This window comes from Thamnophis elegans, chromosome 5 (assembly GCF_009769535.1).
Source record: "Thamnophis elegans isolate rThaEle1 chromosome 5, rThaEle1.pri, whole genome shotgun sequence".
Taxonomy (NCBI): Eukaryota; Metazoa; Chordata; class Lepidosauria; order Squamata; family Colubridae; genus Thamnophis; species Thamnophis elegans.
The window spans coordinates 43,080,771-43,108,254 of record NC_045545.1 but is presented as its reverse complement, the minus strand read 5'-3'; the positions used below and the strand labels follow the sequence as shown (position 1 = coordinate 43,108,254).

At 37.8% G+C, this 27,484-nt stretch overlaps 1 protein-coding gene across 2 annotated transcripts; it reads left to right on the top strand.

Moving 5' to 3' along the window:
• Positions 1-437: 437 nt before the first annotated feature.
• KDM4A (lysine demethylase 4A) lies at positions 438-26,998 on the top strand. 2 transcript variants are annotated; one of them, XM_032218091.1, is made up of 22 exons: positions 438-524; positions 2,181-2,370; positions 3,390-3,565; positions 4,265-4,379; positions 4,673-4,866; positions 5,126-5,175; positions 6,042-6,145; positions 6,844-6,981; positions 9,975-10,222; positions 11,077-11,267; positions 12,102-12,487; positions 13,089-13,209; positions 14,152-14,330; positions 15,304-15,502; positions 17,535-17,611; positions 18,689-18,744; positions 19,312-19,420; positions 20,675-20,863; positions 21,349-21,519; positions 22,085-22,204; positions 23,146-23,238; positions 23,694-26,998. In XM_032218091.1, the coding sequence occupies exons 2-22, from the start codon at positions 2,233-2,235 to the stop codon at positions 23,832-23,834; spliced, it is 3,195 nt and encodes a 1,064-aa protein (XP_032073982.1). In that variant the 5' UTR covers positions 438-524; positions 2,181-2,232; the 3' UTR covers positions 23,835-26,998. The 2 variants fall into 2 exon arrangements, with proteins under 2 accessions (XP_032073982.1, XP_032073981.1); XM_032218090.1 differs by having other exon boundaries at positions 444-545.
• The last annotated feature ends 486 nt before the right edge of the window (positions 26,999-27,484 follow it).

The following is a 27,484-nucleotide window of genomic DNA, read 5'->3' as shown; positions in this document are numbered from 1 at the left end:
CCGTCCCTTCTAAGTCTAATCAAAACAATATCTGCCTAGTAACACCGATCCTTTCACACTGATTGGTTGGCCAGTTCAGGCACTTCTTACTGACTGGACCTGAGCAATAATTATGCGAAACTTGGAAAACGGAGGGAAAGGGGGAAGCGACGAATTAAAATAAAAGGGCAAAACGCCGAGACACAGAGACCCCTAAGGGACTCCAGCGGAGGGATCCGTCTAACATCGTTTAAAACGCATAGTGGCGTACCGCGTCGCGCTCAATCCGTGCATCGCTACGGAACTACTTTCGCAGCTACGGGAGTCCTCATTCGATCCGCCGTCGCGACGCTTACGAAACGAACGGAAGGGGCGTGATTGGCACTTCCCTTAACCCATGAGACGGTAAAACGGATGCGGAAACTCTTGGGGATTGGATCGTGGCCTAGAAACGTGAAGAACGTGACCGTGGGGGGGCGGGACCCAAGACGGGGTTGGCCCCAAGCTAATATAGAACTCTACTTCGGGCCCTGTCAGAAGTGCAGGTGGGTCCTGTGAGGCCTTCGGTGAGTGAAAATGTGGCAAAGGGGGACCGCGGGGAAGAGTTAAGTCCAGGGGTGTTACGAACAGGGAGGAAGGAAAGCCTCATCCGGGCGGGGCTCCTCGGTCGACCTGGATCGCGCTGTGGAGAACCGAGAACCGAGGGGTGGGTGGATTTCCTTGAAACCGGGGAAGGGATGGACGTGAGGGGTGGATGCTTTTCGTATTTCAGCGCCCTTCCATCCAGTGAAACATTGGGGGCTCGAAAGTTGCTATGTCAACGCCGGGCCTTCTGGGCTCTTCCGGAAGGAGGTCGATCTGGGTCGCTTCCTCCCAGCCAACAAGGGAGCAAAGAGATGCCAGGATCAGCTGTTGCCCGCCGGAGGTGGCTCCCGGCGACCCGTATATAAAAGAGGGCTAGGATCACAATGGGCGGAAGAACTTCGAGGAACGGTTTCGAAATTTTGAGACGAAACAGACTCCCCTCTCCATTTAGCACAAAGACCGTTCTTAGATAACACCTTTTTCTGGTCCAGCACTAGCGCGCGGCAAAGAAAAACGACAAACGGAAGAAAGGAATTAAATGAGGGCCGGTACAGAAGAGAGAAGGTTCGGGAAATAAAATGATTTTTTGGGGGGGGGGAACCTTTAAATGTTGGGGCTCTTAGAGCACTAGGTAAACAAATGCAGCTGCTTTTAACATCATGCAGATGACTTGAGGTATTTAGAATCAGATAAATTGAAAGTTTTAAAAAATGGAAAGAAAAGGATTACAAAGAATTTTGGGGAAACCCTGATAATTTTCCCCCTTATTTCCAGTTTTTTTTTTAAGCGTTGAAAAGAGTTTCCATATTTAAAAAGTAACTCTAAATTCCATTCCCCCTTAGCTCCTCTATTTCAATAAACAAACCCACCACATACATTAATTTTCGTTTTATCTGTCACCTTTCCTTTCTCCATTTTTCCTGAGGGCCTACTAAGCAAGGCAAGAATATTATAGACATTTTGGAGAAGCATTCTTTTGAGAAATAAATACCTGTGGCTTCAGTTGGCTGTGGGAGAAGATTCAGGACCTGGATAAGTCTAAGACAGTGATAGTCATTTAACAGGACAGTTAAATAGATTTCAGAGTAGCAACTTGCTTTTCTCTATGAAAAACAAAGCTGTTCTCTTTAATATGAAGCTAGCCTCCAAGAAGAGGAAAAGTAGTATAGCCTTTATTGTCATTGTACAAAATAAATACAACGAAATTGGTTAGTAATAGTAAGAAACAGAAAGTGATAGTAATACAGAACTTTTTATCAAGAGAAGTTCACATTGGTGGGTTTTGATTTATCAATGGCTATTGAGACTTATTCTGTAACTAGTGTCAAATTATTTCTGTTATTTAAAATTGAAGCTTTTTTTTTAAAAAAAAAAGCAAACAATAGAATTGTTACATGTACTTTACCGGGATTCTTCTGCAAATCTGAGTGTGAAATTAGTATTTAAGAGTATAAAGGTGTAAAATAGTCACAATAAAAATTGAGAAGGGTTGGGTTTGATATAGTTTTAATTAAGAAAGTGGACATATTTTGATGCTATTCCTCATTCTTTATTGTGTGCTCAGTAACTCTGCATTATACTTATTAATTTGCAATCCTTATAATTATTTGTATTAGTGCACTAGTTCTCCTGGTTCACATATGAGAAGAAAGATTGTGAAGAAAAAACATGGGGTCCGAATTGGAGAACCTAAATCCAAGTGCCAGAATAATGACATTCCATCCAACTGTGGAAGAATTTAAAAATTTCAGCCGTTATATTGCCTATATAGAGTCTCAAGGAGCCCATAGAGCTGGATTGGCAAAGGTAAGAAGGGCTGGGAACAGTGATGATAATGTTGCAATTTATTCATTCATATTTAGTATAATTAAATTTGATTCAGAAAAATGTAACATATGATTGATAACAAATGAGCAAGTTGTATTGTGAGATTTTATTAGATCTCATTAATGAGGAAATAGTACTCATTTTTGCTGGGAAAAACCAAACATTTAATGAAAATTCTGAAGTTCTAGATTTTTCTTTTGTCGCACATTATTTTAACTGATTGATTGACATAGGATTTGAAATGAAGCCTACATGTTTCTGGAAGACCCATTAAAAGTTTTATTTTTATGGTAGGCAGTATTATGAGGATTAATTTCTAAACAAACTGATTTATTACTTTGGATATGCAGAATTCTAAAAAGGAAACTGCAGCAATAATAATTGTTCATTAGGTCTGTGCTAATCTGTTGAAAGTTGTGCTTCACAACACAAGGTAGCATATGCCAGGCATCTCTGTTGAATCCATAAAGCAGCTGCATCTTTTTCAGTAAGCATATATATGTGTAGCCAGTAACCAAAGCCTGTCTTGGGTGCTTTATTGTTTCAAAGATATAAGAAAATACATTAACACATTGTAGGACATTGCTTTCAAAGGATTTGCACATACTTATTGTTTGCAATAAAAAGATTATGTACCATTTAAGTAGGCATTTTCCTTTGGATAATTTTGGATTTTCAGTAAACCCGGAGTCATTTTGGCATATATACTTCTAAACTAATCACTGAGCCAAATACATGATAATGATTTGAAACAGATTTCTTGATTATGAATATTAATTTACCCTGTGCTTAATTTTATAAAATGCCAACTTCTAGTCAAGAGCATTAACAGTGTTGTTTGTGGATTATTACGATATGATGCTGAGGCATAATTCTGTTTCTGTGTATAGCTGAAGAGTCTGTCTATTTGAAGTATTATATCATTATATAGTCTTTAAATGTTCTATTCTTGTGTTGAGTTTTCCAATTAATTATTCATATAAAATTACAATTTCTAGATTGTTCCTCCTAAGGAATGGAAACCACGCAAATGGTATGATGATATTGATGAAGTGGTCATCCCTGCTCCCATTCAGCAAGTAGTTACTGGCCAGTCAGGCCTCTTCACTCAGTATAACATCCAGAAGAAAGCTATGACAGTCCGAGAATTCAGGAGGATAGCAAATAGCGACAAGTAAGAAAAGATGATCTAAACATGAAATATTATATATGTATGTATATGTATTTGTATAGGGAATATAAGTTTATAATGGTTTGAATCTAAAAGCATCTTAATTTAACGAAGTCCATGTCAGTATCTGGCATACAGTATCTGTATTCCAAATTGGAATATAATTTCTTGAGAATACTTGTTTTTGTATCTTACGCTTACAGCTCCAAAGAAATTTCTTATGAATGGACTGCACTATTTCAATAGCAAATATTTGAATGGGTCATCTCCGAAAAGCTCCATATGTGTGTGATAGCTTCTAGATCAAAACCTAGTTTTTTAAATGGATTTCTGTAAGATATTGATAACCTGACACTTATTTTTGCTGTCTGCCTTTACTAAAACCAAGAGAATGGAATTATTTTAAAATGATATTGATAAAAGTTACAGCATCTTTATATGCGAACAATTTCAGCCTTTGAGCATGATTTAGTTGAAATCTTAGTTAATTCTATTGCAAATTTTAAATGATAGAGAAGTTGACTCTGGCTCTAACATCTAGGATGTTTGTACATGACTATTGTCTTAAATTCTGATTGCCAGGATGCTTTTCTACAATAATATGTTATTTAAAATTGGCGATAATTCAAAACATTTGTTAGTGAATAAAGAAAGTGATGAATGGACAACTTATATTAAGACAGTGAACCTGTGCTCCCTTAGGTACTGTACTCCTCGGTATACAGATTTTGAAGATCTTGAACGCAAGTACTGGAAGAATCTCACTTTCAATGCTCCCATCTATGGGGCAGATGTTAATGGCACACTCTATGACAAGGTAAACGAGGAGTAATGAGACATAATTAATAGCGTCCCTTTCTGTTAATTGGTGTTAACTTGTTTTTTGCATTGATTCAAGATTCATCTAAGTTTTCAGCATCAGTGTTATTGAATTTCCTAGGTTGACCTCTGAAAATTAAAATATGTATATGTAATGTGTATATGGATGGAGTATCTGAGGCAAAATTCATAAAATAAAATTATTTGAATACCCTCAGTTTTATACAGATATTGGAATATACATTACTAGTGTTTTGCTTTTTTAAAAAAATGTGTTTAATCTATTTTTAGCATATAGAAGAGTGGAATATTGGTCATCTGAATACAATTCTGGATATAGTAGAAAATGAAAGTGGTATTACCATTGAGGGAGTGAATACACCTTATCTCTACTTTGGCATGTGGAAAACATCCTTTGCCTGGCACACGGAAGACATGGACCTGTACAGTATAAATTATCTGCATTTTGGGGAACCCAAGTCCTGGTGAGATATCGTGTGTGTGTGTTTGTGTGTGTGTGTGTGTGTGTGTGTGTGTGTGTGTGTGTGTGTATCTGTATCAAGATGTGCATCCATTTTTAATTGATCATATTTAACAAGAATCTGATTTCCTCAGTATAGGAATGATGTGAAGATGGAAAATGATTAAACTTGCTTATTGTATATCAGCATTGTTATATAACATAAGCTTAAAACAACTTATTTTTTATGATTATATTTGTAATTTGTTTATTTGCAATCCCAGGTACTCTATTCCTCCAGAGCATGGGAAGCGGTTGGAACGTCTTGCTAAAGGTAAACATCCCCCTCCCTCTAAATCAGTCTGTATAGTTTCTAAAGAGCAGTGACAGCTGTTTTTTTAACTTAATTGTAACCCTAATCTGACTTTACTACAAGTAGTCCTGCATTTATAACCATTCATTTAGTAACTGAAGTTACAACGGTACTGAAAAAAAGAGACTTAAGACCAGTTCTTGCTCTTAACGATTGTTAAGGCATACCTGGGGTCGTATAATCAAAATTTGGCCACTTGGCACCAGAATATATTTACAAAGTTGCAGCTTTACATGATTGCCCTTAGAAATTTTTCCAAGAGTCTTCGGATAAGCAAACTCAATGGGGAAAGCCAGATTCTCTTAATAATTGTGTGATTCACTTAACCACCATGCCAAAACAGTCATAAAATTGGGCATAGCTCATTTAACAGCTGTCTTGCATAGCAACTGAAATTCTGGTCTCAATTGTGGTCATAAGTCGAGGACTACTTGTAAAATAACACCAATAATTTTGAAAAATTATGGAATTATGGAACAATTTTGGAAAATTGTTGAACTTTTATATCCAACAATTATATTCAGGACGTAAGAACTTTCTTAAAGCTCTCTGTACATGTGAAAAAATAATAATGAAGACTTTCTTTTTTAAAAATGTCTCTGATGCTTCATTATGTGTTAAGAGGGAATAAGAAAAGTGTACTTCTCTTTTCTCCATTTAGAACTTTTGTCTGAAAGTTCCCTCTAGGTTTTGTGGTTACTTTATCTATCTTTCATGCGTTGTCAACTGTGGAAAAGGCATAGCAAAATATTCAATTCTGCATCCAATGAATGTTGTACAAGCAGTCATTTTCAACAATACTTGCTGAATATCTGTTCCTTAAATAGGGTTCTTTCCTGGAAGTGCTCAGAGTTGTGAAGCTTTTCTCCGTCACAAAATGACCTTGATCTCACCATCAATATTGAAGAAATATGGCATCCCATTTGACAAAGTAAGGAAAAATTGATGGCATTTTACAGAAAACTAGGAAGGCAGATATTCTTATAAGATTACAGGAACTGAAAATAAAAAGGCCAGATTGGAAAACATTCTATATTTTGTTTTCATCTCTTTAACTTTTCAATAAGGTCCCAAACTGTGGCCTACAGGTGGAGCTCTCACTTCACAATCAGGAGGTTGTGAGTTTGATCCTAGGTAGATGTAAGGTTTCCTGCTTGGGCAGGGGGTTGGACTAGATGACCTTCCAATTCTGTTAAATCTGTTAAATAGGTGCACACAGTAGGGTGGTATCAGTTAGAACAACCCCACCTATTTTTACAGATGCTCAAAACACCTTTAGAGAAAGAATCTTGAGTATGGGGAGCACTCTGAAACAGCAATGAGAAGTGAGAATGTGGGATAGAGAAATAGATTTATTTTTTTTTTAAAAAGGGAATTTTGTCATTCTTCTTCATACTGAGAATAGTCCCTGTGTATTCTTTTTTCACATAATTTATAAATAATCTGTAAATTCCAAGGATACAATTTTTTTACTCTGCTGGGATATATTTTCATCAAGTAATTCTTAGAAAAAGCTAGAAATATGGGCTCTTTCCAGTTTGGTAGTACTGAAAATTATAAAATAACTATCAAATAAATTTTAGAGTTTATATAAACTATAGAAATCCATACTGATTGCTTCTCTTTCAGGTGACTCAGGAAGCAGGTGAATTCATGATAACTTTTCCTTATGGATATCATGCTGGTTTTAATCATGGCTTCAACTGCGCTGAATCTACTAATTTTGCCACACTTCGTTGGATTGAGTATGGAAAGCAGTCTATTTTAGTAAGAATTGTTGCTTATTCCTAAATGTTTATCAAATAGAATTATAGATTAACATTTATCAATTTCATATTTTTTGGGTTGATGGAATGCATCCTATTTCTTAAAAACTTTTTGCTGCTAAACATGCGCTATGAAGTAGATCTTGCCATTTTAACTTTGGACATCCATAAAAATGTATTAATTCGTACAAATAAAGCCTCTAAGACAGTTTAAGGAAAAAGGAGTTCAGATGGAGAAATGTAGAACTCTCTGATTAGTTATGTAGAACTACTGTTTTTGATATAGATGTCACGGTGGACATCCATAAATATTTAGTGAAAGATAAAGTATGCCCATTTGCACAATTCTCAAGATACTTTTTTTCCCATTAGATATTTAAACAGTAAGGCTTATGAAATGGAAATAGGATAATACTTGTTTAGTTGTCAAATTTTTCAGATATGTTAGCTTTCCTATACCCTATTTTTAATGACGCCCTAATGTTTTTTCTGTTAACTCATCAGGTTCATGTCTGTTTCAGATATATACCGTATTTTCACGACCAAAAGCCGCACCGGATTGTAAGCCGCAGTATCAATTAACGTTAATTTTTCAAACTTTTTCCATATATAAAGCGCACCGGGTTATAAGCCGCACGTTTCCCGACGCTTCTGGACATCTGTTGCAGTCGCGAGGAGCGGAGAAGAGCGCGAAAGTTCTTGGCGCTCCAGGAAGCCGCGAAAGCAGCTGGGAGATGCGCACGGCTTGGTTTATCCTCCCTGGACGTCGCAGCAGCAGCCCCAAGCGCACCGATCTCTGTGTTTTTTGCATCGGGGCATGCTGCAAGAGAGAGTGAGTGAAGACCTTTCCGGATTGCTGGTGGTGGAGGTGCGGGCCCGTCGCCCTGTGCTCAGCAAAAAAAAGTCCGGGGGAGTCCTTTGCGCTGGCTGGAAAAGGTCTTCACTCTTCACTCATTCCCTCTTGCAGCACACCCCGATGCGAAAAACACTGAGATCGGTGAGTTTGGGGCTGCTACTGCGACATCCAGGGAGGATAAACCAAACCGCACGCCTCTCCCGCTTCCCGGAGCGCCAAGAACCTTCGCGCTCTTCTCCACACTCTCCTCGGCTCCTCACAACTGCAATAGATGTCCAGAAGCGGCAGGGGCTATCGAGCTGGAAATCCAATCCCCATTAGCCCCAAAAACCGCTTCTGGACATCTATTGCAATCCCGAGGACAACGCGGAGAAGAGCGCGAAGGTTAGGGTTACTGGGCAACGTGGGGGTGGGGGAGGCTGGAGCAGTTTCGTTCTGAATGGAGGGAGAGGAAAAAAGTTGGGATTCTCCCTGCTGCAGCCTTTAAATGGCAGAGAGAAGCCGAACTCTTTCCCCTCCATTCACAGAGAAGCTGCGGCTCCCTTTATGCCCCTCTGGCTGGCCCCCTCCCTCCCAGGGGGGGGTCAAAGTACCTGAAAGGGGCATGCAGGCTGCTATAGCTCCACTGAGAAGACATTTCTGAGAAGAGAAAGGGCTCCGGTCAGGCTGCACCCAAGCTGATGGAGTGCTCGCAACCGCCCGCCTATCGCCAGGGAGACAGCCAGTGCAGGTGAGCCGCGCGATTGCTCCGATCGCAAGGGCGCTTCACCAGCTCGGGTGCAGCCAGACCAGAGAACTTTCGGTGGTGCACCGATTCCAGCAGCTGCGTTTTTCCTTGAAATTTGCTGTCCCGGCAACCCGAAGTGGACATTCTCCCAGCGGCGTCTCAGACACTCCCACCCTTAACCAGGACGAAGTGAGGATGGCTGGGCGCAGTTTGGTGCCTCCCGGCTAAGGAGGGAGGGAGAGACCCAAGGGACGTGTGCGTGCCTGCTCGCGGTCATTCGCTTGCGAGTTTCAAGTTTGAGCGTAAAATCAGGAGGGAGAGATTTTCGATCTTTTTCCATATATAAAGTGCACCGGGTTATAAGCCGCACTGCCGGTTTTGGATCAAATTTTAGGATTTTCAGTGCGGCTTATAGTCGTGAAAATACGGTAGTTGCAATCTCAGTTTTCTAGAGACCACTCTATGCACTGTTGTTTTATTTATTAATAATATTTCAAAGTATTCAGTTCAACAACAAATGCTTTGTCAGAAAGAAAGCTCACAATGTGGGTGTGTGTAGATAGATAGATAGATAGATAGATAGATAGATAGATAGATAGATAGATAGATAGATAGATAGATAGATAGATGGTAGATAGATAGATAGATATCAAACATATTAAATACCTGTTTTGTTCTCCTCTCCCTTTTTCTAGGTACCGTATATACTCAAGTATAAGCCGAGTTTTTCAGCCCACTTTTTGGGCTGAAAAAAGCCGCCTCGGCTTATACTCGAGTCAGTGAAAAATTTGCCCGAAATGGAGGAGAAAAAGGGGTGGGGCCATGCCGCTGGGTGACGCTCGTGAATGGCCCGGCGCCCCTGTGAGTTTCCCCTCCCTCTGTGTCAGTTTGCCACGCAGCGCGCACCGCACCATCCCCCCTCCTCACGTTCTAATGTAATGCAGGGCTGTCTTACGATTCCCCTTCCTCCCCCTCCTGCCACTCTGCAACGATGTCCCACCTCCTCCTTGTTATGGCAAGCAGCCACATAGCGATGTCCCACCTCCTCTGGTACAGTGATCCAATGATAGGAATCACTGTGCCGTGTGTCATAGGAGGCAGGACATCGCTCCCGCGGCTGCACGGGACATCATTACCGGTAGCTGCTGCATTTCCCACCCTAGGCTTATACTCGAGTCAATAACTTTTCCAGTTTTTTGTGGTAAAATTAGGTGCCTCGGCTTATATTCGGGTCGGCCTATACTCGAGTATATACGGTACTTACTTTTAGCCTCCAATGTTTGAGGTCACCATTCATTCTTACTAGGAAATGGTATGGTGCTCTCATAAGGAGGAATAGTTGCAGAGTGAAGTTAATACTGAATTGAAATGAAAGCATAAGTGGCCTAAGCTGTTTTGTTATTCCATGCAGTGCTCCTGCCGCAAGGACATGGTCAAAATCTCCATGGATGTCTTTGTGAGGAAATACCAGCCTGATCGTTACAAGCTCTGGAAAGCTGGGAAAGATGTGACAGCCATTGATCATACTCTTCCTACACCAGAAGCATCTGAGTTCTTTAAGGGTGAACTTCTTCAAAAAGTTAAGAATGAGAAGCAGTGCCCTGAAGAAACTGAAACAGAGGAAGAATGTAAAGCAGATGAAGATATGGAGAAAAAAAAGTATGTTTGCTTTTTTCATAAATCATGACTTAGCCAGTGTCACTCACTTATTAATAACTCACTTATTAATCAGCTACATCTATGGAGCTTATTTGATTGTCAATGTTAAGTGGCTGCAAATTATATTGGGACTTGTTTCTTCTTCCTTTCTCCTTGTTTTGTTTAATAACCACATTCAGTAAGTTTTAGAAAATGGATATGTGGTTTTTAGTTGTCTGTAGGCTGTGGAATATGAACAGAAATTAAATTAATGGTTGGAACCAGTCTGTTACTAAAGAATTGGAGAAAGGACTTCAAATAGTTTTTCTGACTTGCCTTAAATTAAATATTATATCTTCTTAGATTCTCTTATAACTGTCTTCTGACCTGTTGTAATTTTATATTACATATATTGTGTTCAAAATATTTATTATCTAATAACAAGTATGTTTTATTTGGATCCTTGGGTTAAATGGGATTTCTTACAACTGATAAGAAACCATTTTCACATATTAATGTGAATAGAAAGCTTGTGTATTCTGACATGTTTTGACAAATTGATGTAAAATATTTTTTCCAACATTTTTTTTATTTTCCTTCCTTGTGGTAAATGTATCTCTTTTTAGTGCTTTCTCAGGTACTTCAGAAAAGTCATAAAACCAATTGATATTTCAGAGAGAGCAATCTGATATTAAAGTTGTGTTGTGTTGTGTTCTGTTTAAAACATGAGTGTCCAACCTTTTGGCTTGACTGGGCTGCACCGAATTTACAATCTTGTAGGGCTGCTTTGCTAGCTGTCTAGGGTTGTATGCGGCCCATAGGCTGCAGGTTGGAAGCTTCTGATTTAAAAGATGACATGTGATTTCTTTTTGCAGTGTCCCAAAGCATCGCATTGGAAGCAAGCGTCACCGAGTCTGCTTAGAAGTTCCTCATGAGGTGAGCCAAAGCGAGTCCTTTCCCAAGGAGGAGGTGGTCCCAATACAGTTTGAGATGGAGGAAGCAGCCCCTCCAGTTGGACCTGCTAGAGAGCCTGTACAGCAAAGGGATGAAGCCCTTGCACCGCCAGGTAACTTCATGGATGCTACTGTTCATGGTGGCCTGTCTCATTGGAACTTTATTATGGCCTAGCCATTATGAAATTTGTTTCGTTTTGGCCTAGTTTGTTGTCTGAATGTTGCTAATCTATGTGAGCTTTAGTGTCATGCATGAAACCAACTTCTGCTTTCAACAGACATAAAATCATTGGAAGCATAGCATCAGGTTGAAAACTTATATAATGCCTTGTTAGGAATATGAATGATATGCTCAAAAAAATGGGGCATCTGCGAAGATCTCAGATGAATTTCTTAGTTATATTCTTTTGACTTTAGCAACATAAAATAAGAAATTAACAGAATTGTGTCAGTGAAACAGAAGAAATTCAAAAATTGAGAAGTAGCTTCCATTATTGGAGACATTTATCCAAAAATTGCTCAAGGACTGTTATGGAAGCCACAAGGCTTTCAGTTATGAAATAAAATATGAAATCATTAGAATATTTTAATTTGTATTTTTTTTAAACTTGAAAAGATTTGGAAATGTGTCTCAGAAAAGGAATACAACACCAAAGAGCAGGATTGGAGCAAATAAGTTAACAAAAATTCTAGAAATGGAGTAAATGCCTGGTTAGTGAGAAATTAAAGGTATGACATTGTGTTATGTGTTAATGAAGTTGTAGAGGAAATTCAAATTACAGGAGTATTTTTTTAAAAAATACATTAAACTTCTAGCTAGACTGGGTCATTTAATATTTCACATCTTGAAGCCCTAATTTCAAATCAATTGTTAGGCTTTAATAAAATAGAGCATTTTATTTGGTGACAGTTACGAAATAGTTTTTCAAATATTGTTTTTGATGCAGAGTATGCAGATTCCTCTGAAGTAAAATTTGAAGAACTGAAAAATGTTAAGCTAGATGAAGAGGAAGAGGAGGAGGAAGAGGAGGAGGAAGAAGAGGAACCAGAAGCAGCTGTTCTAGATCTTTCCATTTCACATTCTGTGTCTTCAGTTTTGACCCAGTCTACCATGAAACCAAGCCCAGTCTCCAGCTTTCAGTCTAGCTCATCTTTTTGTTCTGGCTCTTCAGATTCTGAACCCCCTGATCTTTCCAGGCAGTTGGTTGAGCAAACTGAGGTGCTCACAGTCCATAGTTATGCTAAGGAAGAGGTGAATGTCATGGACATTGAACACCCTTCCAGGAAGAAAACCAGTTCCACAGCTTGTGTCGATGGACAGGAGCTTGCAAAAGTAAGATTACATCAGAGGGTATACTTACAATATATCTTGTATATTATCATAGAATATTGTAATTTCTAATCTTCTATCTGATTTTCACTTTCTGACAACCTTATCAGCTGATGTGCAATTTGCAAAGAATATTTCTAGGACTGTATTTGCTGCATTAGATGCCAAGTATAATCTATTGTCGATGTAGTTCTGCATTCTGAAATACATTATTTTATCCATTATACACGTCTTGCATACCCTGAGTTTAAGCAGTGCAGAAAGTACAAGTAATTTTTCAGTTTTTGAATTCATCCAGTAGTACTATACAGTACTACTATAAAGTTGTGGGTACTGTTTTTATTTATATATTTATTTGTATCCTGTTTTTATTATTTTTACAAATAAAAAAATAACTCAAGGCAGCAAACATACCTAGCATACCATCCTCCTCCTATTTATCACACAACAGCAACCCAGTGCGGTGAGTTGGGCTGAGAAAGATTGACTAGCACAACAACATCTCGCTGGCTTTCATGGCTAAGGTGGGACTTGAACTCATGGTCTCCTGTTGCCTTAACCACTAGACCAAACTGTCTTTTTGATCCTGTCTTGATTTCTGCAGATGGCAAAGGATTACATCAGATCTGTAAAGGATCGTAAGCAATCAAAAGGCCGTCGTCAGCCGTTGACCAAACTCCCACGTCATCACCCACTCTTGGTTAAAGACGGCCTTAGTGATGATGGTAAGTTTAAATTTCTTCCTCTTTTTTTGTAATAGAGGTGTTTGCCCAATAGTGATACTGAATTACAGCTAGTCCTTGACTTACCGCTGAAAACTTCTGTTGCTAAGAAACACAATTGTAAGTTTTGCCCCATTTTATGACCTCTCTTGCCATAGCTGTTAAGTAAATCACTGCAGGTATTAAGTTAGTAACACAGTTGTTAAGTGAATCAGACTTTAATTGTCAGAAGGTGCAAATGATGATCACATAACTCTGTGACACAGCAACCATCATAAATACATGCCCTTGCTAAGCAATTGAATTTTGATCATGTGACTATGGGGAATGCTGCAATGGTTGTAAGTATGAAAACTGGTCACGTCCCTTTTTTCAGTGCTGTTGTAGCTTTCAATGGTCACTAAATGAATGGTTGTAAGTCAAGGACTGCCTGTAGCAATAAGCATCTTTGGATGGTCGAAACTCATCCTTTACATCTTTAAAGCAATCTCTTGTACAACATATACATCAATACATTAATCACAGTCTGATTCACAATTTTTGAAGGCTTTATCCTTGGCAGTTTGAACTTGATATACTTTGATGCTGAATTTTCAGCTACCAAGTTAGAATCCTATAGAGCACTTTGATCTCTAAGGCAAAAGAAAGAGATTACATATTTCAAACATAATTTTATAATTGTGAGGTTGTATATTATTTCCAAATTAATAGTCTCACAAATTGTATGGGCTTAGCAGCCATGTGTGAAGCTGAATATTTGTGTACTGTAAAAGGCAGCATTTTTAAAAGTTGCTAATAGACACATAGAGAGCATTGGCAGGCATAGCTGAAAAGTGTAACATTATTACCTTTCCAATAGTTTAAATCTGTTATTCTTTTGACAGCATTCAGAAAAGGGGAAATGATTTATCTAAATTTTGCTTGATGGTGTGATTCTTATTGCAGAAATGTCAGAGCAATTGACACCTGAAGAAGAAACTGAAGAGATGGAAGCATGGGCCAAGCCTCTCAGCCAACTGTGGCAGAATCGTCCTCCAAACTTTGAAGCGGAAAAGGAGTATAATATTGCCATGGCTCAGCAGGCTCCCTATTGTGCAGTGTGCATGCTCTTCCAAACCTACCAGGTAAGCAGATTATTCTTTTTCCTGGCCTGTATAGTACTGAAGTATCAATAGAATGGGATTTGTGTTTGTATAAGTATTGAAAGCACTTATACAACAATAATGTGATTTCAGTTTTAAGACTGATTATTGTTAGAATGATCCTGCTTCCAATGTTTCCATGGTAAGTAGGACTGATTTTCTACAGCATCTTTCATATTACCCTAACAAATGCATGCTTTCTTAAAAAATAAGTCATACATATTCTAGTGCCTGATTACGGAAGCTAAGCAAGATTAAGCCTGGTTAATATATATATGGGAAGCTGCCTGGTAATAATGGATCCTGTATGCCATAGTGGTTTTCACATTCATCTCATGATGGGAAAGGTCTTTTGAGAGTTTGTATGGCATGGTGGTTAAGGTGTGAATAATTTTTCAAAAAGATTTACTGTTCCATTTTTTCTCACTAAATAACGCAACACAGAAACTGTTTAGTGTGGTATTTTAACCCCTTGTTTAAAACATTTAAGCTATTTATATTTTTTTTTGGTTCTTTAGTAGAACAAAGAAGTATTAAAACAAACCCAAAATATTTTTGATGAATTGTTATTTTAGGAATAACATATTTAAAAATTTAAAAATAAAATCTTAGAGCTGGAGTCATATTTACAGAAATGTGCCTGAGATAAACATAGTATGTAATTTATCTTCGAAGATTTGGACTATTTTACATCAATTTTGTCAATATATTTTCCTTTATTCTGACATGGAACAAGGATCTGTTGATTATTTGTTTGGCGGAAATATTTATCTCTTTGGAAAGAAAAATATAAAACTTACTTTGGAATCATTGTACCTAAAGCATAACATAGTGAAATTATATTTATTTCAATTGTTTCAGTATGCAAACAAAATGGAATGCTTTTCTGATCATATATTTATTTTTATTTAATCAGTGTTGTTCTTTTCTAAAATGTGTAATTTCTCATTGGCAGGCAGATTGTGGAAGTCAGAGCTTACAGGCAATTCCAAATGCTGCTAATGGAAAGATCAGAACTAAGCCCCTCATCCCTGAGATGTGTTTTACTACCACTGGTTGTAGTACAGATGTCAGCCTCTCTACCCCATATCTGGAGGAAGATGGCACCAGTATTCTGATCACATGCAAGCACTGTCAGGTCCGGGTCCATGCCAGTGAGTACTGTGTAACTTAGGTCTGATTGTCCATTGATACCCAAAATAAAATATTATTATTTACCCCTCCATTTTCCCATAGTTTATAAAGAAGCAATGTAAATATGAGCAGCTTATTCCTGCTTATTTTTACCTGTAAGAGCACAGAAAAAAGACAAGGAATTGCACTTTAATGCCCACCAGATTCATATGAACAAAATGATCTGAAAATACCATGGGTGAAGACTACAATTAAGTGTAATAAACACAAAATATATCCTTCCAGATACAGTGGTGCCTCGGTACTCAACATTAATTGATTTCGGGAGGCATGTTGTTGTTAGTTGCAAAGTCGTGTCTGACCCATCGTGACCCCAAGGACAATGTTCCTCCAGGCCTTCCTGTCCTCTACCATCCTCCAGAGTCCATTTAAGCTCACACCTACCGCTTCGGTGATTCCATCCAGCCACCTCATTCTTTGTCGTCCCCTTCTTCTTTTGCCCTCAATCTTTCCCAGCATTAGGCTCTTCTCCAGTGTGTTCTTCCTTCTCATTAGGTGGCCAAAGTATTTGAGTTCATCTTCAGGATCTGGCCTTCTAAAGAGCACTCAGCGTTGATCTCTAGAACTGACCGGTTTGATCGCCTTACAGTCCAAGGGACTTGCAGGAGTCTTCTCCATCACCATAGAGTACCAAATTTTTCCCATAAGGAATAATGTAGTGAGTTACAAGGCGACACAAACAAGTTCTATCTTGTGTGTTGAATACAAATGATGAGTATTGGGAGAACATTTTGTTGAGTACCAAATTCGATGAATTTAAAGAAATTGAATATCAAGGTACCACTGTACTTTTCATGCTATGTGAAGATTAAGATACTGTCTCTGGAAAACTAGCCCACAATATAAGAATTCAGACGGAAAAATCCCAGTTACTAAGCAGGTTGGATGTGTTCCTTTCCTAATGCTTTGGATATCACTAATACTTTAAAGGAATTTAAAAAAATAAAACCTCATAAGGCGCTGTGATAGTTAATGTCTGGAGTTCATTCAAAATTCATTGAATTGACAAGGCCCAGAAATAGATTTGACCCATCATGACCATTTTATGGCTTCAGTAAATAGTAAAGAAACATAGGTTTGAAATTTATATTTCTCCTGTGTGCTGCTTGGGGAATCCAAGCATGGGTTAACTTTGTCCATTAGCCTACAGACTGAGTTATGTAAATGTTGACCACGCCTCCTCTGACTGGATGGGTCAGTTTTTTAACTCAGTCCAGCCAGAAGAGACGTATACCAATTTTCTCCAGACTAATTGACAAAATTCTACTTCATTCTTGGATTCAACAAGTTACTGGAAGCCTTTTTGAAGCATTGTTACAGGTTAAAGGGAGAGGTGGCAGTTCGCTGCCAGGCCAGTAGATCCCTCTACTGGGGATCCTGGCCAGCCTAGCTCTCGCCCTGACTCTTAATTGCTTTGGCATGTCCCATGCTTGGATTCCCCAAGCAGCACACAGGAGAACGACCGTTGACTTACCTGAACGGTCCTTCTATGTGTGCTGCGAGGGGAATCCAAACCCACCCGCAGCTTCAGCTGGCCAGGGCTATCTTAAGTCTCTGACTCGATGACTTTCCTTACCTGATTACTGACTTGACTATACTCTGGATGTGACCTTAAGCTTGTTTGGCTATGGCCATCATTGACATTGCTACACACCTTAACCGGCTGACTTAGTACAAAACTGACCCATCCAGTCAGAGGAGGCGTGGTCAACATTTACATAACTCAGTCTCTAGGCTAATGGACAAAGTTAACCCATGCTTGGATTCCCCTCGCAGCACACATAGAAGGACCATTCAGGTAAGTCAACGGTCGTTTTAAATGAGAGATCAGATTATGGATTTTTTGTTAATGTGTTTCAAGTAGGTCTTCCAAGATTGGTCAAACTTATTTTGTGGATATAAATTCATTATTAATATTTGTTAAAATAAGGAATATGAAACATTGCTGATTTTTATTGCTTAGCCTACAAACCTTCTTCTTTTTTAATGTAGGTTGTTATGGAGTAGCCCCTGAGAAGGCAACTGAAGACTGGAAATGCTCTCGATGCAAAGCCAATGCTTTAGAAGAGGTCTGCCAAAATTATTTTCTGTTCATGAATGAGCCTTAGTTTGGTGGCATTAGAAAGTTTGTAGTTGTGAGATAGTTATTGAAATAGATTTATTTGTATAAAAAAAGATTCATTAAAATGTAAATAAGATTAGTTTCTGATAAGACTTTACTTCATGGAATATTTTAAATGAATAGCTTGGTTGATTCAGTACCATCCATTATTAAATGTATTCATCAGTATTCCAGAATCTAGTCCTGAGTACCAAAACATCCTCTTCAAGCTGGCTTAATTAGCAATCCCTACTAGAGGCAGGTTCCCTGAATCTCTTCTGAATCAAACACAGATATTGAGATTACTTTTAAATTTTTTTAAATGTTTATCATTGTTTTAGAAACTTCGTTTAGGGAATGGAATACTGCTAGGAGATTATGTTTTCCAGGTTTATTTGGCTCTTACGTTGCAGATCTATTGTTGTGCAAAAATGTCATGCTTGTCGGTGAAGTATCACCTTGCCAGATAGGATAGAACAGGCTTTTCAACAATTACCTAAGCATCACACCTAAGCATAGGTGTGGATAATTTTCTGCCATGTGTGTCCCTAACAGGACTTAATAAAATGCATTCTACCTAGCACTAGCCTTTCGTTTCCTATAGAACTAGCTTAGTTTCTTCTGTGAGATCTTCTATAAGACCAAAACAATTAATGCCCAAAATAATTATTTAATTTGTGTGGTTCTCATTGCAGAATATGTATTTCAGAAAAATTGTATAAAATGAAGTGCTATAATAGTACAGTGCTAATTGGTGTGATTTCAACAACATGAAAGCCAGCTTGGTCTAGTGATTAAGGCACCAAGCTAGAAAGAGGAGACCAAGAATTCTAATCCCATTTTAGCCATGAAAGCCATTTGGATCACTTTGGGCCAGTCACTTTCCCTCAGCCCAACTCACCTCACAGGGTAGTTCTTGTTGGGAAAATAAGAGAAGGAAGTGTGTTGAATATGTCTGCTGCCTTGAGTAAAAATACGTAAAAATAATAAAAGCAGGATATAAATAAATAAACAAAAATTAATGTGAGTTTCTTTTGTCCGTTAGGATTGCTGCTTATGCTCACTTCGGGGAGGTGCACTTCAAAAAGCCAATGATAACAAGTGAGTTTTTGTGATAATTAAGTATGGAAGACCCTTGGACTAATAGACATTAACTGTGTTAAGCAATAAATTAGTGATGTTTCCCTGGTCTGATGTAATGCTAGTTGAAGGTATGGTTGTGCAAAGTACTGTATTCATCATTCATTCGTGTTTTGCAAAACCTATTGTTGCAAGTAAAAATCCCCTTCTCAGATACTTAAAGCAACCACATTCTATGAAGTTTTCATAAACTGCTGCAAAGGTTGTCAGTGCATACATAAAGACAGCCACATTGCCAATAGTCTGTTATCTCTTCATGCATACAGTAGAGAGAACCTTGGAAGCAGCGGTGAGCCTTCCAGAGTATGTGGCTGTTATTGTACTGAATGTTTTTGCAAAGCACTTTTGTCAAATACATTATGCAGCTCTCTTGACAGTGGAGAAGATCATATTGTTCCTAAGATTACTATTTTTACACTATGGGCATACATATATGGTGTTTTTTTTAACTTTTGATTATTCATATCCTGCAGCCAATTTTAAACAAACATTTACTAAATACTTAAGTAAACCTCTGATTTTTCTCAGGTGGGTTCATGTTATGTGTGCTGTAGCAGTTCTGGAGGCAAAATTTATAAATATTGCTCAGCGTAGTCCAGTTGATGTCAGCAAAATCCCACTGCAACGCTTCCGACTGGTAAGAAAATAAACAGTAGTTTGAATTGGTTAATACATGCTTATTCTATGCTTTTATGAGAATCTTAAATCAGAACCCTGAAAACGTAGGAAAAAAATCTTGTCAGAACACTTAATTTGTGATAATGCAAGCGGTGGAACTTTGGATGATTGTACATAGTGTTTATCAACTTGTTCCCATTCAAAAATATTGAACAAAACTACTATTATTTTAAGACTGGCCCGGGAGCAGGAGCAAAGATCACGGTAGCCAAAAATTATGGAAGTTGGAGCCCAGCATTTTTGGAAGGTGACAGATTCCGGAAAGTTGTCGTATGCAGTATAATAAAGAGTGTAACGTAGCAATTATTTGTAGAATTGAGTTGTAAATTAATAATGAAGGGCACATAGTTTACATGTGTGCTGTCTGCACAAAAGGCCAGTGTTATCACAATGCATGATTCTATTATGCATGGGAAAAATAGTCATAGAGTGAGACTTCACCCTAAGTAACTTCTTTCATATAGATGTTAAATAACACAAGGGATAGGACAAAGTGTATCCAAAGTGTATATAAAGGAAGATGAAAATGCAAAAACATTCAGGGCCTTGATTTTACCCAATGTTTGCTGTAATATACTATTGTTCTGACCCAGCTCCCCAAACATGACAACCCTCTGACGTGAACTCCAAAGATTCCTTTATTAAGAATGGCGGCAGCCCCAGCACCTATTCATCTCCGCCCCCTGCCTTTTATCCCCAGAGGGTGGGGTCTTGTCAGCAGTGGTGGCTCTTCCTTCCCCAGGATTGGCCCACGATTCTCCCCTTCTCTGCCTTCTGTGTAACCGCATGTATGTACAAAAAGAAGCATACAGAGACTTTTCATCAATAGTCATATATTTTAGCATATAAACAGAGACAAGACAATCCCTACAAAAATCTACAGGGAAATATATATATATATAGATATAGATATACATATATAGTATATTTGTATGATAATTAAATCATGTATTTCTTCTTCATAAGATTGTACAGTAGTATTAATTTTAAAGAAAATGCCTGGCCATTAAAGCAGATTGCAAATGCCATTGAAATACACATGGAATGCAGGTTTGTCTGAAAATAAAAACTCACACTGTAGTTCGTGATTTCAATACCTGATAACAAATCTACATCTGAATTTGATAGGCTCATGTGTGTGTTTTTGGTGTCTAAGCATCTGGTATCTTTGGAACTTCACCTTGATTGAAGTGCTGAATTTGTCTCTTCACAGAAATGTGTCTTCTGCAAGAAGAGGCGAAAGAGAATAGCTGGTTGTTGCGTGCAGTGCTCTCATGGCCGCTGTCCTACATCTTTCCACGTCAGCTGCGCTCAAGCAGCTGGAGTCATGATGCAGCCAGATGACTGGCCGTTTGTGGTCTTCATTACCTGCTTTCGACATAAAATTCCATCTCAAGCAGAGGTAAGTTATAGAGACTTAACATTTGGTTCAGCCTAACTTAACATTAGGCTGACACATTACTTTTGAACATCTTAATCAGTTTGGAAAGACAGTAATAAAAGTGTTCAAGGAGGCCCACACATACACATCATATTATGGAAATGCTTGCTTTGTCCTTCATTTTAAAATGTTTATCTACTCAAAGCAACTGCTAGTTTTGTTGCTATTGTTAATATTACTGAACCTTCTATTTATACCTTCATTAAAAGTTGATGGTATAAATAGTTTGCATCAGCAATAAAAATATAAAGACATAATAAAAATCTTAAATTAAAAAGCTTTTCCAAAGAGATGTAAAAATAAGCTTTCTGTGCTTTCCAGATAATGCATAGGAAACCCTTGTATTTTGTGCAAATTTCCACAACCTTCAAAGTATTTCATGTAGTTAAACCATTGAGTTTTATCTTTTGAATATAACATTGATTATAACTACTTTATTCCTTCAGCGAGCTAAAGCCGGTCTACAGGATCTTGCTGTGGGACAGCCTGTGATAAGCAAGCACAAGAATGGACGTTTCTATCAATGTGAAGTGGTCAATCTGACAAAGGAAACATTTTATGAGGTCAACTTTGATGATGGCTCCTTCAGTGATAATCTATATCCAGAAGATATTGTGGTATGCTTTGCAGTAAAAAAAATATTGCATCAGAAAATATACAGCCCTAAGAAACATAAAGTCTCAAATTACTGAAGTGGGTCAATTCTCTAAAGCATCCGGACAATACTTTTGAGTTACTTAATGTAAAGCTAAATATAGCCTAGATTATTTGACTCCTAAATTAGAAATCTCTTCCTTTCTCCTTCCCTCTCTTAGTACCTTTTAAAATCTTTTGCTAGAGAAAAAAATAATTCCAGACGAAGATTCTATTCTATTATCAGATTTTTACTTGTTTTATGTTCATATAGATATCTGTATAACAAATGAGTAGTTGTAGAACAAGGTTAGTTTTGTACATCTTGTAATCTGTTCATGGCTGGAATATTCTGATTATAAGATTAAGCATATTGCAACTACCTCCTGATGTTAACAGTGTTGTACTTAGACACTTTCCTACTCTCCTAATTGGCATGTATCAGCTCAATTGTCAAGCTTCTCCAGGGTCCATTATTTTAGGCAATGTTACTTCTGTTTGCTATTTAGTAGATGATTATATTTCTCAAACTTTCTCCAACGTGGACAGAGTCGAGATTGCCTCCAGCTTGGTCCTCCACCTCCAGGAGAAGTTGTTCAAGTCAGATGGACTGATGGACAGATTTATGGAGCTACTTTTGTGGCTTCTCATGTCATCCAGATGTACCAGGTGAGTGAGAGGAATGGGACCGATCTTCTCATTTTTTCTCTTTTTTAATTCTCTGCTATTGCTAATTTGGAAGTTCTGAAATCTCTGAAGGTTGTATTCTGGCCTGCCATGAGCAAGATAACATGTAATGGACTTTCCAAAATATACATTGATTGATATATGAACCTTTGTGTGAAGAGGTGTTAATTCTCATGCATTGTAATTGTGGCTATATACTGTAAACTAGTTTCTAGATATTCTCTTTTGTTATTAGCAGCTGGTCTGCCAACTCCTTCATGATGAGTACATGAAATTGTATGCCAGTTGGCTGGGATCCTGCTCCATAAAAACATTCTGTATTGAATTGCATGATACAGAAATAGTAATTGATGCTTACGGTATTTTTTGGAGTATAAGATGCACCAAGGTTTTGAAGAGGCAAATTTAAAAAAAAAAAAAATTTTGCACTCTGCAAACGTCCCCAAAATGGCCTATTTTTTGCAAAAACGGGTCTGTCCCCCCCCCCAAAAGGCATGAATAGCCTTTAGGAGGCTTGCAGAGTGCTCCTGGGGGGTTGGGACTTCCAAAAATGAGCAAAAAATGACCTGTTTTTTTTTGCAAAAACAGGCCCTTTTTTGTCAAAAAATTGCATGCATAGCCTTTAGGAGGCTTATACAGTACTCCTGGGTTGCTGGGGGGGGGGCAAGAATTGAGCAAAAAACAGCCCATTTTTCACTAATTTCTGCCTTCCTAAGCCCCCAGGAGCTCTCTGAATGCCTTCTACAGGCTCTGCACAGCCATTTTGGTGAAAGGGGTGGTTCTTCAGGAGGCCAAAAATGCTGTATTCAGTGTATAAGAAGCACCCAGATTTTCAGCCTCTTTTTTGAGTGGAAAATGTGCGTCTTATACTCCGAAAAATACAGTATGTTCATCTGACAGCTACCTGATTGTTCTGATTCTAGGTGGAGTTTGAAGACGGATCCCAACTGATGGCAAAAAGGGATGATGTCTATACACTTGATGAAGAACTTCCTAAAAGAGTCAAGTCAAGGCTGGTAAGTCAAACAGCGATAGATTTTGATAACGTGAAATTCTTCTCACACAAGAAAGCATCAGTTCCCACATCGGGAACATTTCTTCTGTCACTGGGACACTTCCAGATGCTTCAAGGATATAATAAAATTATTAAGCTAAAGGTTCCAAAGGCCATTTCAAAGGAAAGAAAAAATAGATTTTCAGAATATTGTTTGTTGAGCCCATTATTGAATTCTGCAAATTTGTAGATTAAAGGTAAACAACCACTTGGAGTCTCAAGAGTTGAGGTGAATCTACAGTAAATAGTTTACTCTAAACTGGATTGTTAGATTCCCAAAATCTATTCTCTGTTGTTTTCCGGTAAAATAATATGATTTTTATTATGCAAAAGGAAAATTGTGAAGAATCATTATCACTTATAGTCCAGTTTTCTCCATTGTCCTTTTAACATTTCTTGTCTTTACTTGATTTGCAGTCTGTTGCCTCTGACATGCGCTTTACAGAGATCTTCACAGAGAAAGAAGTCAAACAAGAGAGAAAAAGACAGAGGGTGATCAACTCACGTTATCGTGAGGATTACATCGAGCCTGCACTGTACCGGGCCATTATGGAGTAATAGCTTGCAGCAGGATTGCAGTGACACCCCACAATGGATTCTAGCACTCCAGCACAGCAGAAGCCAAACAGACAGTCTTCATATCCCACTTTTTTTAAAAAAAGAAATGAAATAAGCTTATCTGACTCTCTGTAGCACCTTGAAGGTATGGATTTGGCTTTACTGGTAAACTCCAAGGCTATCATTCAGGAGCACATCTTTGAGTTTGTGAGGCATTTGGTTCATACCAGCTTCGATGTCTTCGCCGTTAGCTGTGAGTTTCTTCATTCAATACAAACTCTTCTTTGGCAGAAGGATAACTTTCCATTACCATCCAAGGAGTAGCCCAGACAGTCACAGTGCTAAAAATGACTTTCTCCTTTTTTCCTGGATTAAATGTCTATTTCTGGGGGAAATTCTGAGCTCATCCTGCCTGCACAAAGCTGGTGATGTTACTGGTGCTTGACAATGAATTCCCTTTTATATTTATAACCCTGTTTTTTGTCATGAGCACGCTTCTTTTTTTTTAAGCATCACCTCTCTGAGAACAGAGCTAAATGAGCTGAAGAATGGAGAGTGAAATTGATTAACTCTCTTTATTCCCAACTTCTTGAACCTTTGAAGCTTTTGTCCCTATTTTATATTCAGAGACTTATTTACTCATATGTTTTAATTGTTATAGTTTGTGCCTATGTAATAGGAAAAGGTTTTGAGCCATTCAGCGCTGTGCATTCCTCAGGCAAGAGAATCCTAGGAAATCCTCGATTTATCCCAGATTAAGGCAATAAGGACTACAAGGATTCCCATTCCTGTTTGGCTTGGAAAGACCACCAATTGGGCCCAGGTTGCAACAAGATTGCCTGGGGAAATTAGCATTCTTTCATCTCACTGGCAGGGACCCCAAATTGTGGGGTATTTGAATCCAGTTTGAATATTCATTAAATTATGTCAGAGGTCAGCATTACTGGTATTTCTGTTTGGAAGCTTTGCACTGTTTTTGCCCAAACCTATACAGGTAAGACTAATGGAAGGGCTCATGTACATTTAGATTTATCTTTTTTGTGGGACAGAGAAAAGGAAGCTGAAGGTACATTTTCAAGAGGTGTCTCATTTCTTTGCTGTGCAGTTATTGGGGACAGTTTTCATCCAGATATATTGCAAGAAAAGAAAAGCTACTTGTCCGGTTATAAATATGCCCTTGTAATCTGTGTCTATAGTACCTGGAACATGCCCATATCATCTAATCTTGGAAGATAAATGTGCTCATGTTTACTACGGTAGAGGTTCCAGGGAAGACTGTAGTAATAACATAATACTGTACTGTATTAATACAGTGTAGTATTCCTTCCCTTTATTTATCTGTTTATCTTGCTGCATAAAGTTCACACAACATATAGGTAGTCCTATATTTACATCCATTCATTTAAAAGTGGTTCAGAGTTATGACAGTCTCAGAAAAAGTGACTTGCAAACTCTCCTCAAAGTTACAACTGTTGCATACCCCCCTCAGGCAGGTGATCACAATTCAGGCGCTTGACAGTTGACTTACATGTGGGATGCAGTTGCAGCATCTTGCAGTCACATGAAGGTTGCGATTTTCCAACAAGCCAAGTCAAATTGAACCAGGTCCACTTAACTGTGATTCATTTAATGACCACATATTTCACTTAATGACCATGGTAAAAATGATTGTAAAATAGGTCCAGTCACACGATTCATTTTATGACTGCACCAACTTACAACAGAAATTCCAGTCCTAATTGTGATTGTAAGTTGAGGACTACCTATAGAAGCAAACTTCTTTTGTTCAGGTGAACAAAATCTCAAAACCTTTTCTGACTCCTCTCCTTCCTTTATTAATTAGGATCCTAAATGCATTTTGGAGGAAATCTAGAAGAAGTGGAGAGATGTTGATCTCCTTTCTGTATTACTTTAGAATTTAAATCTGTATTATTATAAAGATTGGCTCTCTTCATAAGCACAATATATAAATATAAATATGTACAAAGGAACAACTTTTGAAATATTTGCAATTGGACACTGCCTCTCAATTTGGAAGTAAGATTGGCAATTATATAGTACATGAGAATATCTTACTGCTTTCAGTTGCTCCCTTTTAAAAAGTGTCATGTCTCCAGTCTTCTTTTTGGTCATGAATTCGCAAGTATTTATTTAAATGGTTTGTGCTATCTAGCAAGATGGGCAGGCTTTTCTTTTTGCCCCTTGTGTATTAAGCAAAAATCATTCTGGGCAATATATTCTCTATGTCAGTATTCTTTTGATTCCCCAGGAATGTTTTTAGTACAAAGCAGAAAACCCCCCCCCCTCTTTTCTTGCCTGTTAACCTGGAGGTTACTACTGTCCCAGATATAATAGGCTTTTCTGTGTCAATATTAAAACTGAATCATGATGCCAAAGGTTCGTTCAACAGGCATAGGGACTTTACCTTAGGTTTTCTTCTGCTTTTAGATTGAAAATAAACTACAGGTGATATGTATCAATGGATTTTAAAAATATTTTTGAACTGGAGCTTGAACTGTTCAAAATCTTCCGGAATTTTTAAAAATGAATTCACATCATCATCAAATATTTCTGAGTATATCTACAAATTGGTTTAACTCATTTTAAAATCTAGAAGATGATTTTGCAAGATTTTTACAGGATTTTAATATGCCTGCTTATAATTGAGCAGGCAGTAAGAATTCTAAGAGCCCTTTTAATCATTATATCCTATTTTATTCTTATAAATGTGTCTGTTGCTGTCATCCAGTCAAACTGCAATTGTTTTATCTGAAATCATTGTAATGAAATTGTTGATTAATTTTATAAGTTTGACACATAATTGGGATAAACTTCTTCCTATTGATGGTTTAACAAGCTTTTGAAAATATAATCTCCATTTTCTTAGTTTGCCCCTGGCATTAAATATATGCACACACCTCTGCATAAGGTTGCAGCAGACTTTATATGTACAGAAAAGAACAAGATGAAATATGTGATCTAGACATGCTCTATTATGATTCCTTGAAGACAGACTCCCATAATTTCTGACCTATTGGAAGTTGTGCTGGTTTTAGGATGCCAGTGTGAGATGTAAACAAGACAGGCAGCTTTATGTATTGTTTTTCTGATCTAGTAATATAATTTTGGACTAGACTCAACTGATTAAATCTGAAACACTTTAACATGAAAGCCTGTGCGTCTTCAGTTGTACCTCCTGGGTTTCATTCAACAACTCTCCTGAGTTCTTTCTTTTTTTAATATCTATTCAGTCTCAGTAACTGGTACATGACCAGCTACCTACCCCGAGTCAGGAATTATTCTAGATTTTCTTCAGTTATTGATATTTCTAGCTTTTATTTAGTTAGAATAAGTGTTCATATTTGGGTGTGTATTTGGAAGTTCATTAGATTTAGGTTCACAGCTCCTGATCAGGGGAATAAAAATGGAAAGTGGAACTCCTAAGGAGAGAGTATATGGAATAAAGATAAGCAAAATGAGAGAAACAAACCCCTCCCTTTCTTCTTCTGGAATGTAATATGGCAACATAAATTAGTAGAAAAATACAAAATGCAAGAATTCATAGGTCTATTTTTTAAAATATCTAATTTGTACATTATTATTATTTTATTATTACAGTTGTATAGTCCCCTTATTTAAAATTATATCTA